The sequence below is a fragment of the Abramis brama genome (genome assembly GCF_963993115.1).
Source record: "Abramis brama genome assembly, chromosome: 1".
Taxonomy (NCBI): Eukaryota; Metazoa; Chordata; class Actinopteri; order Cypriniformes; family Leuciscidae; genus Abramis; species Abramis brama.
This window is the reverse complement of record NC_139963.1, coordinates 3,670,479-3,681,732: the sequence shown is the minus strand read 5'-3', so window position 1 is coordinate 3,681,732 and position 11,254 is coordinate 3,670,479. Positions and strand designations below refer to the sequence as shown.

The following is an 11,254-nucleotide window of genomic DNA, read 5'->3' as shown; positions in this document are numbered from 1 at the left end:
ATCCTTTTAGGCATCACAAATGTGGAGACATGGCGATCATTTACTGAATCTTTATTAACAGGTGCAGAGCGGACAACGCATCTTAACACCCCTCAGCAGATGACAGACTGCTCCCCAACAACACTCATAAGGAGAAAATGTAACATCAGTAAACCCATGCCGTCCTCTACTGGACAACCTTGTCTAATGCATCCCATTTACTACAGTAAGGTGTATTGGTAACACTTTAGTATGGGGAACACATTTTCACTATTAACTATGACTTTTGCCTCAATAAACTCCTAATTTACCACTTATTAATAGTTAGTAAGGTAGTTTTTGTAGTGTTTAAGTTTAGGTATTGGGTAGGATTAAGGGATGTAGAATAACAAGGTCGTGCAAAATAAGGTATTGATATAATAAACAGCCAATATGCAAGTAATATGCATGCTATTACTGTATGCTAGTGAGAATTGGACCCTAAAATAAAGTGTTACTGGTGTATTTAAGTATCGCTGTACTCCACAACTGTTGCATCTGCATTGGATCAGTACAAACACAATTGACTCATTTCAGTTTTGTAAACATAATAAAACTGACCTGAAATCAGTTAAAACCATCATCGACACTGGTTCATGGGTTCACTTTGAGATCAACACCCCCTAGTGGCAACCATCAGAGTTTCAAAACGTTTCGAAACAGTAATGACGTAACACAGCCTCGTTTGCTGAAATCTCATGACTTGCCAAATTTGATACACGCTCCAAATCAATGATTTGAAACAAAGATTCATAAAAAGTTTTCAAAGCTTCATGAAGCAGTGTTTCGAAAGTGGCCGTCACTACCTGTTATCTTCATCTTCTGGATCAAATTCGCTGGATTTCCTTGCTTTCACCGAAAACTTCTGTTGTCTTACCGTCACCAATCCCTTTCGACGACAAGACCCTGAAGTCTTTGTTCTGTATCGGGGGTAACTACCATCCCGTAGACCTCCCAGGAACCTCTGGACTAAACTGGAGGGACACCATCACCATCACCAACACCGTCTAGAGAGGGTCTATCCGGACTGTCTGTCCAGTGCTTTCTGTAATCTGAGTAAGATGATTAGTCAATTTGTTGATAGATTTTTAAAATATTAATGTTTGTTAGAAAAAAGATTAATAGCCGAATAGTTGTCGAAACAGCTTGCTGAACAAGATAACTATTTATTAATTACAGCAGTTGTTTTTATGTCGATTTTATTTGTTATATTTTATAATAAACTGTATAAACTCATTTATAAATACCTGCAAAATACACCAAACAGGCATGACAAGACAGTACAATATCTTACCCTGCTCTTTTGAAGTGTGTAACCAGTCTTTACATCCAGGGACAGGTTTGATGACTGGGCTGTGCTGTGGGTTCTCCACATCCAAATGGTCAAATGTGTATTATGGTTAATGTTCTGGCCTGCACAGGACAGTCTGGCGTAATCCTTGAACGCTGCGACCACATTTGAACCATTGTCGGTCACTACAACAATATCCTTGCTCAAGATGCCAAACTCCTATATTAAAAAACAAAAAAACAGCACAAACATAAAATATTAATCTGAACACAAATAAATTGAACATAATGATTACTTTGTAAGTAAATTATTGTTAAAGCTTAAACTAGTCAGAACAGTTAACAAGAAATATAAGATACTTTGAATAGAATAGTACCATATTACTTGGACAAGCCAATAAATACAGTATAACGCCACACTACTCATATATGTGGAGGACACTGGGGGTAAAAGACAGATACCGGAAGGATGGGCTCCACAGTCCTTCAGATATTGTCATGGGTTTTGACACCAAAGATCTCCCTTATAGCCAAGACCTGGTTCAACAATTTCCATCCAAGAATATAATGAACTATAACTGAACTATCCTTTCTTCTGCCCAAAGGTCATTTGTCAGAGCGAGGTTTGGGCACTAAGGGAATAGAGTATGATGTAAATGCTATTTAAGGCTTCACAGGATCTTACAGAAACAGAAAACCATTTGACAATATTGCTTTTAATATACAATCCCATAAAAAATAGGCTCCAAAAATGGCTAAAAAAAGAGACCAAGATTAAACAAGTGTAGCCAGGCCAACCTGTTGTAGCTCTTCCATAACAGGTTTCTTGACTTTCTCGTATTCGTCTTCAACATGGCGAGGCACAGTGCACTCTGTAGCACATCTTCAACCTCAATGATGCTTCCATATTTAGCCCCGATATTAATGAGCTCTTTCGCAATTTCAATGAACCCTCATCCCTCAACAATAGCGAACGGTCTTAGATCCTGGCTGCACATACGAGCCATCACGTCTGTGAATCTCTACTTTACTGAGGTGGAATGGTATTTGATAATGCGTCTACATGTCTTGCAGCTGGCGTAAGGAGTTTTTCTCAACTCAGAAAAAATCATGGTAACTTCAGACTGCCCAGAAATGTCAGTGGGCACAACTGAGGTATAGTTTTCCGACAGTATCGTTGCAGCGTGGCTTTCATGCCTGACTCCATTTTGATTTTGATTTTCGGGGCTACAAAGTGCATGGGGAACCTTCATTGCTGTTACTTGACAGCACTAAGAACACCTTCTGTCTGTACCTGAGTTTATTTTATAATTAAAAGACATTTCGTATTGAAACCTGTTATCTTCATCTTCTATATCACTGTCACAATCTCAAAGTAAATCAAACAGTGTGTCCAGATCAAGTTGAAACTTCACAAGTCAAATGAATGACTCGTGACTCAGTGTGAGAGTAATTACAGTCCAGCTGTGAAGTTGAGCTCTTATAAAGATTCAGTCTTGTTAAGTCCCTGGATGTATTACGTTTTTCATCCTAGGGGTGGTTTCCCTGACAGGCATTAACATTAGTCTTAGACCAGAATTCACATTTAAACTGCACTAATTGAAAAAGCATTTCTCAGACATGGTTTAAAATAGTTTCAGACTTTCCCGAATCTTGATATTGAGGCCCGGTTTCACAGACATGGCTTAGCATAAGCCAGGAGTAGGCCTTAATGTGTACTAGTTAAACTGGGGCATTTAAGTACCTTTCATGAACGTGGCTTAAAATAAGCTTAGTTAGTCTGAGACTACAGAGTCCTGGAGTAAATTAAGTAAGCTTAAATGAAAACACCTGGGATAGGCCTGATTAAGTTGAGTATAAGCACATGCCGTTGGGCTGATGGTGCTCATAAAAACCTGGAATGGACCAGAAAACATTATTATCGGTGTACATTTTGACACAAAGCAATGGCAGATGCAAAAAGAATTCGTTCCAAAAACTTCAGTGAGTATGAAAAAACACTACTGAAACAAATTTTGACCAACCATCCAGTTATTGAAAGTAAAATCCACACTACTGCTAGTGAGCAAAAGAAAAGGAGTGCTTGGAATGCAATTTGCAATGAATTTAATGCAAATGAAAATGCAACCACAAGAACAATACAACAACTTCAGGTGAGATTTCTTCATTATTATCATTGCTCATTTCTCATATTCATATTTTTGGGACAATTTATAATGAATGATTTTTGCCTGTATAGACTCTGTGGAAGAACCTTAAACTGGCTTTAAAACGACAGAATGCAGAGATCAGAAGACAGCGATTTACTACTGGTGGTGGACCACCAAATAAAGACAAAACTGATGAATTGAGTGACTTGCTGTCTGGAATAATACAGCACCAGCAACCTCTGGATGGTATACCAGATGATGATCACTTGAACAGTTCAGATGAAGATCTGAGCACAAATGGTATGTTAGAAAGAAATTGATTTCTTCCTTTGGTACATATATTCCACTCTGTCAATTTTTATTCTTCTTTCATTGTAAGGATCATGTGAATTTATTTGTGCCTCTGTTTTTCCCCACAGAAGAAAGGAATCTGAACGGGTTGGAAAAGCCAGAGCACAGTGAGTGTGTGCCTTCCACATCTGCTCCTGCATCCCTGAGAAAAGATGCTGCCACCACCTTTCAGCAGAGAACAAGCAAGATGACCATCCATGAAAAGTTAGCCAGAGAATTTCATGAGGAAAAAATGAAATATCTGAAGGAAGAACATGAAATGAAAATGAGAATTCTACAGGTTGAATTGGATATGAAGTTGGAAGAAAGAGGTATGATCCAAAAACGATACAGTAAGGAGGCAATTGTGATTACCAGCCATGGTGAACAATATGATGTATAAACAATAAAAACAAAAATAAACCTTTTGTCATTTAGATATTCATGACTGAGTTTATTTAAACAACCACAAACTACATTTTCAACCAGTATTGGTTTAGTAATTTTTTTAAATTTTGCTGCACACTATTTTAATTTTGTACAGAACAAAAATTATCAAGGCAAAATAAGGCATAATGAATACATTCCATATTGAAATACATCTCATCTAGCTGAAGTGCTGTAATGTGAAAGCAACTGTGTGCAAGTCCTCGTTGGTCACTGGCTGCCTCAGTCATGGGCACATCTGCTTCATCGTCATCTTCCATTGGAGGATCAGGACAGCAGCGCTGCTTCAGGTAGTTGTGCAGCACCGCTGTAGCAATGATGACCTTGCAGCATCTCCTTGGCCTGAAGCGAAGTGTATTACGTAAACACTGGAATCGATTTTTCCATATTCCAAACATGCGTTCAACCATGCCTCTTGTTCGGATATGAGCTCTGTTGTATCTTTGCTGCTCAGCTGTTGTGGGATTTATGTATGGAGTGAATAAAAAGTTACTCTGACCATATCCACTGTCACCAAGTAGAAGTCCACTATACTGTCCACTCTGAAACTGAGCACATAATGAAGAGTTGACAAAAATCCTTGAATCGTGAGTTGAACCTTTCCAGCGCGCAACAATGTTTGAAAACTCTAAATTAGGTGTGCATACACCCTGAACGTTGATAGAAAACCAGTTCTTACGGTTCCTGTACTCCTCAGCATCAGGGGTTGATGGACACTTGACAGGAACATGACATCCATCTATACAGCCAATGACACCTGGGAAGTGCCCATATTCATAGAATTGCACTTTATATTTGGCTTGGTCAGCAGCATCAGGAAACTTTATGTAAAGACTCCTCAGTTCACAAATGGCTCTGCTGACTTTGTGAACTATTCTACACACAGTTGCTTCACTGGCACCACACAAATCACCAGTTTCACGGTGAAAGGTCCCGGACGCAAAAAACCTCAGTGTGAGCAGAACTTGGAGAGAAATGGGTAAAGGCCTTCCTCTCAGAGACAGACAGGGAAGTCTAGGCTCAAGCAAAGATATTATCTCCACTGCATTTTCCTTGGACATACGAAAGCGGTCTTGAAAAGCTGTGTCATCAAAGTAATGTAATGGATCACTCCTATCCACAAGTACTCTGGCTGGCCTCTGTTGTGCATGTTGGTTTTCATTTAGATATTCCAAATATTCCATGCTCCCTCACAAACAGTACTAAGCAGGAGTTAAACCTGCCTCTTTGAAGGATTAATTTAAGATTCAATTTAGTCATAGACTAGCTATAATCCTTCCTCTTGCAATCGGCTTTGTTTAATCCAGAACAGGCTAAATCTTTGACTATTTTAATATATATCTGTGCAAGTCGCTTTGAGTTAAGACAGCTCAAGCGGGCAGTTTAGTCTGGGACTAGGCTTAAGCCATGTCTGTGAAACCGGGCCTTAAAGTCTGATTTAAAGGATCAGAGCTAGTCTAGGTCTAGGTAAAGGAACAACTTAAACCAGGCCAGAGACAGGTTTAACTTCAGATTAAATGATGTTGGCCTCCAGCTTGACCTTGGGAACCAAGGAAAATGGATTACCTGGACTATTTCAATGATGATGAAAAGGCACAAACCAAGACCAGACAGAAGAGCGATTGGAGCAACCCGCTGAAAGATTTTGATGAAATCAACTTTCGTGACTGCTTTCCTATGCACAGACAAAATGCAGCTGACATAATTTGTTTGCTTGAACAAAAGCTTTCATCTCTATTACCTATTCCTCCTAACCTGCAAGTGCTGATCACTTTGAGGTATATGTCATGTGGAACATTCCATTGTGAAATATTGTGTGGCGTAAGTGAACCAACTGTGTTCAAAATAGTCCACAAAGTCTACAATGCTGAATGTGAACTGAATTTTAATTTGTAACTTGATTGTAGAATTTTTTTCTTTCTTTAATACACCCGCAGACATCAAGAATCTGCATATGAATAGTATGAAACTCATGGCTCCCAGCATGCATTGCAGCATGTCACCATTGTTGAGATTCATATGCTGATTACTCTGAAGCTGTGTCCCAATGTGAAGGCTGCATCCTTCGAAGGACTGAAGACTTCAAGGATGCAGCCTATGCGTCCTTCGAAGGACGCACCATGTAGCCTTCATAGGATTTCCTAATTACGCAACCAGGTGTTTCTGATCACTGCTCCTCAACGGTGCGAGAGGACAGCTGCCATCCTGATAATTCATTTGATATAGCCTAACTGAGTAAACAGCTATGGAGCCAGAATTGGCTATTGTCATTTTTACGTTTTATATTTTACTGGAGGAGGATATGGTGAGGATGTTTCAGCCCCGGTGCTGCCGGATCATGTATTTTCAGTTTAGCCCGGTTTGAATATAAAACCCAATTGAATATAAAAAAGTCCAGTATTTCTTGCGCTCGTCATCGGCAGCTGTCACAGTTGCCAGGCGACAAGAACAATCCTCCATAGGCTAGACCGGACCGAGCACTTCAGATGCGCCCTTTGATATGGGACGCAGCTGTAGTTAGAAACAATTTGTTAATATTGTGACAATAGGCCTACATTTTATTACTTTAATTTTCGGAACTGCATATTTCGTTAAGTGTTCACGTACAAATGTGAAGTAACCTACTGAAGTACTTTTTTTCCCTCACATATGATTTTTACATTAAACTACACAAAAGTATATAATGTAACAACCTTGAAAATATTCAGAAGTAAAATGCAGTAGTAGCATAATATAAATACAAAACTATAATAAAAACCCTGACAAGGATTTTTTTCCCCTGCAGAATACATACCTCTAGTTTTACTCTCGATACTAAAAACTTGTTATTAAAAGTACTTTTTTCAGAAATGACTCTTTCGAAAAAAAAAAGAAAAAAAAACTCAGTGACATGGCAGCCGTCCATTGAGTCAGCCCTGCAAACCTGTTGGTAGACAACTTAGTGGATAGTGGAAATAAGCACTCAAACACTCTGGAGACCATCCCAGATGATGTCCCACCAGCAGGAGGCCTTACCAGGGGCAGCCCATTCCGGTCCAGCAGCTCCAGGGTCTCCCTGCTCAGCTCAATACAAGTCTACATCATTTTTTTCTTATTTTATGTACTGTAAATGTTTGTTGATTTTGATATGTTTAACATATGTTATTAATAGTTGGAAAAAGTACTTTAATGTAGCCTGTGGAACAAATGATTTTCATTTACCAATTTAAAAAAAAAAAAAAAAAAAAAGAAGGTATACAAGAGTTTGTTTCAAGTAGAAATTATGACTGTCAAAAAAATAAACAATGTCCAGAACAATTAATGAACACTACAGTATAATAAATGTACAGATTTTTTCTTTCCTTTTAAAAAATAAAAGTGAAAAAAGTTAAACAAGAATATGTAGAAAAAATATATATTTTTCAATCATTCTCTCGAGAAGAGAAAACAGCCTGTCCATCCTCTCCCTACTATCCTGTGCTCTCCTCGCCTCTGCCTTCGTGCTGGTGCTGCTGGTGCTGGCTCCTCCTCACCGTGGGCACCCACTGCTGAACTCGGCCATGAGGACAAACCAGGGCCAAGTTTCAGCAGTGGGTTTCCCACTCACACCCTCACCTGTCCCAGGACACTTGCAATCCTAAGGGCAGAGCAAATGAACCATGGCTTGTTAACAACAACAACAGCACAATACATTTCAGCAAAGACGTGTGTATTAACTTTCTTACTTTGTATTTTTTTTCTCCTGAATTGCTCTAAAAAAGTTTAACACATGGGTGCAATCTTAAGTGCAAGATATGCAAAATATGACACATCAAGACATGCATACAAAATACTTAAGAAATCATATTTCTATAGAGTTCGGGATCGTTGCGTCACGTCTCAATGCATTGTGGGAATCACGGTACAGAAGTAGATGTACTGTATAGTAGCGTATAGTAGGCAGTAGGTAACGTTGGTCATTTGGTCATTAATTTAGGTTATTTTTTGGAAAATGGTTCAGTATTGCTGTATTGTGAACTGCTGTAATCGGTCTCATGATCGACAGGGCAAACGCCTCATAAATCATATTAGTTTTCCCCATTTTCGTCGGATGGCTTGGGTCGCCGCTGGTCGTCAATATACTAACTTACCGGACGAAAACAGTGGATTATTGGACGTATGATAAATTACTCCTGAAGTGTAACAAACCTGCGTAGACAAGCTTCATAGCTCACAGAATCTGACGTGTGTGTGTGTGTGTGTGTCACCACTGATGCTTGGTTAACGGTGCAAACGATTGTTTTCTCTGCGTTTACTTTGTAGATCTGCAGATCTTGCACTCATCCATTTGTGAACGGCAAGTCAGTGACAAGTTTTTAAATTGATCGGAGCAGAGACTTCAAACAGAAAGCACAAAGCCTTTCTTTAAAGAGAATTTCATTTTGCATTAATTTGTATTTTAATTTTAATAAATGTTTCATCAACCAATAATTGCCTGGATTTAATAAATTAACCGAAACTCAGCATATAAGGTAGCCTACTTGCTTCACAGACCTGAAAAATATATATATATAAAAAGACCAGGTAGGAGAAAATATCAGGGAAACTGAGGCTTGGTAAACTTTCATAATTATTACTCCATACTTTGTTCATAGGGATCGATTCCGCCTATAATCTCAATTTTTTTTAAGTAGCGTTGTTTGGCTTCATTATAAAGTTTGTCAGTATATGGTATAGCCAACTTTTTTGTCACGGTCCAACTCTTTCTCTTTCTTTCTCGGTGCCGGTGGAGACCGGCCGGCTATGCGTTGCCTCTAAAATGGCCGCCGTTACCCACAATGCACCATTCCATAACGTCTACGCCCGAGCTCTATATACTCACATTTGGTTAAAACCACATAGCTTGCATGACAGCACTACAAAAACACATTAAAAGTGAAACCCCATTCCCTTATCAACTGCTTTTCTTATTGTTGTGGGCTTTATAGGGTGAGTGATATTTCTTATAATACTAAGTGAGATAGACTAGTGCAAATATTACAAATAGGTCGTTAAACTAATATTAGCAAGTTTTGCCTCAAACTACCTGACAAATGAAGCCACGCAATGGTGACGAAGGAGTTAAGATGAAGTTTATAATAAACTTTAACTGTGGTTTCGCTAGCTATTTGAGTAAATGAAAACATAATACTTACATTTAAATTTCAATTTGCTGTCCACCACCGATCTCTAGTCTCGGCCGCCTTTAAAAATAAATAAATAAATGCTGTCGTCAACGGTGCGCGATGACTTATGGGGTAGAATAGGGTAGGATAGGCCGCTAAGTGTCCATTTATGTATCCTTCCTTTCACGGGGAAACGAAGGGCGCATTTGGCGTTGTTTTTGAATCAGGGTAGCCTTCGTCGCGACGCGATGACGCAACCGGCCTTCGAATACGGCCTTCGGAGGATGCAGAACTGAATTGGGACAGCCTTCATCGCGCCGCGGTGACGCAATCGGCCTTCAAATGCGACCTTCCAAGGATGTGAGTGAGCGGTTGTGAGCGGTTTAGTCTCAGGCAGGCTCCAAAAAAAATCGTTTTTCAAGTCCAAACTTTACTTAAAGAAAAAATCAACCAAACCATATTGTGATAGAAGTGACTTTTATTCGTTTTTGTCAAATTATTGAACTTTTGAAGAATTAACTGCACAGAATTTACTAACTAACAAGTTACCGGAAAGATGGAAAAAAGTGGTGAAGCTAACATCGTCGACCATGTCTACGGCACCACGGCGCTGAGTGATATGAGTGAAACGAGTGAAAACGAAGTCCAAGAAATGGAGCAATCTTGTGCTAATCTCGAGGACGACCAAACCCCTAGTCCGCAACCCAAAAAGTTGAGGAAGAGAGGCGCGAAGGTAAGGGAGGAGAATGCAAATAGCTTTACGCTAGCTATTGAGTCTGTGATGAAAAGATTTGACGGTCTAGACGGGAAGCTGGAAAACATTGAAGCGAGGATGAATAATGTTCAAGAAGCTCTGAAAAAGTTTGATGCCCTAGAAGGCAAACTGCAGAACATCGAAGAACACACCGACGCCAATAAACGAGCCACGGATGAAAATAAAGAAAATATCGAGAAACTACAAAGACAAGTTGAGTTCCTGGCTGCAGAAAACGAATCCCTGAAGGAGAAGGTTTTGGAAGCTGCGAGATACAAGAGGAGATGGAACCTCAGGCTCTTGGGGTTACCTAAGGAGGAAGATGAGAAGACCAGAGATGAAGTCATAGGTATCCTTACGAGAGTGGTCCCCATGTCTGTTGACGAGCTCCGCCGAAATGTTGACACCGTTCACCGTTTGGGGAAAAAAGGTGCAATGAACAACAACATGCCAAGACCCATCATTATGCAGTTTGTTTCGCGAACGGTGAAGGAAGAAGCGTGGAAGATGTCGAGGGAGGCCAGAGTGTGCAAAGAGAAGAAGATCATCTTTAAAAAAGACTTCTTTGGAGAAGATCGGGAGGTGAGGGAGAAGCTGTGGCCACGGGTGGATGAAGCCAGGCGCCGCGGAAAGAAGGCTTTTTTGAAGGAAGGATACGCGATCATCGATGGGAATAAGGTTTATCCTTGATGCATATATGGTACGTTCCATAACTTGGATTGAAAAACGAATCACACGTTTTTCCAAGTTGTTGTTGTTCTGTTATTATGGGCTGTTGAATAGACAGGGGAAAAAAAGACTCATTGATATGATTAAATAGCCCTAATATATTGGTTGAGCCCTAATATACTTTGGACAGAATTGCTCATTCCTGCTCTTTTGTTAATTCAAGAGCGTTTTCAGTAGGCACTATCTTTATTTGTTTTTTAGTGTTCAATGTCGGTTTTGTTTACTTCTTTAAATTTTAGAGGTTTGAAAAATCTTACAAAGCGCAAGGCACTTTTTTTTATTTTGTAAAGAACTGAAGGCAAATTTAATTTTTTTACAGGAAACACATTCGGGTACAGCAGATGAAAAATTTTGGAAACAGCAGTGGGGGGATAATGTTTTATATTCTCATGGTACCAATTATTCGGCAGGTG

General features: G+C 39.5%; 1 protein-coding gene and 1 pseudogene across 2 annotated transcripts; one reads left to right on the top strand and one right to left on the bottom strand.

Moving 5' to 3' along the window:
- Nucleotides 1-3,048: 3,048 nt before the first annotated feature.
- On the top strand, nucleotides 3,049-4,192 carry LOC311097122 (uncharacterized protein). Its single transcript, XM_084136616.1, has 3 exons — nucleotides 3,049-3,461; nucleotides 3,548-3,758; nucleotides 3,878-4,192. The coding sequence occupies exons 1-3, from the start codon at nucleotides 3,255-3,257 to the stop codon at nucleotides 4,189-4,191; spliced, it is 732 nt and encodes a 243-aa protein (XP_083992742.1). The 5' UTR covers nucleotides 3,049-3,254; the 3' UTR covers nucleotide 4,192.
- A 203-nt stretch (nucleotides 4,193-4,395) lies between these two features.
- LOC311096253 (putative nuclease HARBI1) lies at nucleotides 4,396-5,599 on the bottom strand (annotated as a pseudogene). The gene has a single exon. The product of its transcript is annotated as a putative nuclease HARBI1 (transcript).
- Nucleotides 5,600-11,254: the final 5,655 nt, after the last annotated feature.

What these genes read in the sequence shown, in the direction of transcription:
- LOC311097122 (XM_084136616.1), top strand. Translation starts at nt 3,255, where the DNA reads ATGGCAGATGCAAAAAGAATTCGTTCCAAAAACTTCAGTGAGTATGAA. An exon ending in GAACAATACAACAACTTCAG is followed by an intron (nt 3,462 to 3,547) that starts GTGAGATTTCTT and finishes TTGCCTGTATAG; the next exon opens with ACTCTGTGGAAGAACCTTAA. An exon ending in TGAAGATCTGAGCACAAATG is followed by an intron (nt 3,759 to 3,877) that starts GTATGTTAGAAA and finishes TTTTCCCCACAG; the next exon opens with AAGAAAGGAATCTGAACGGG.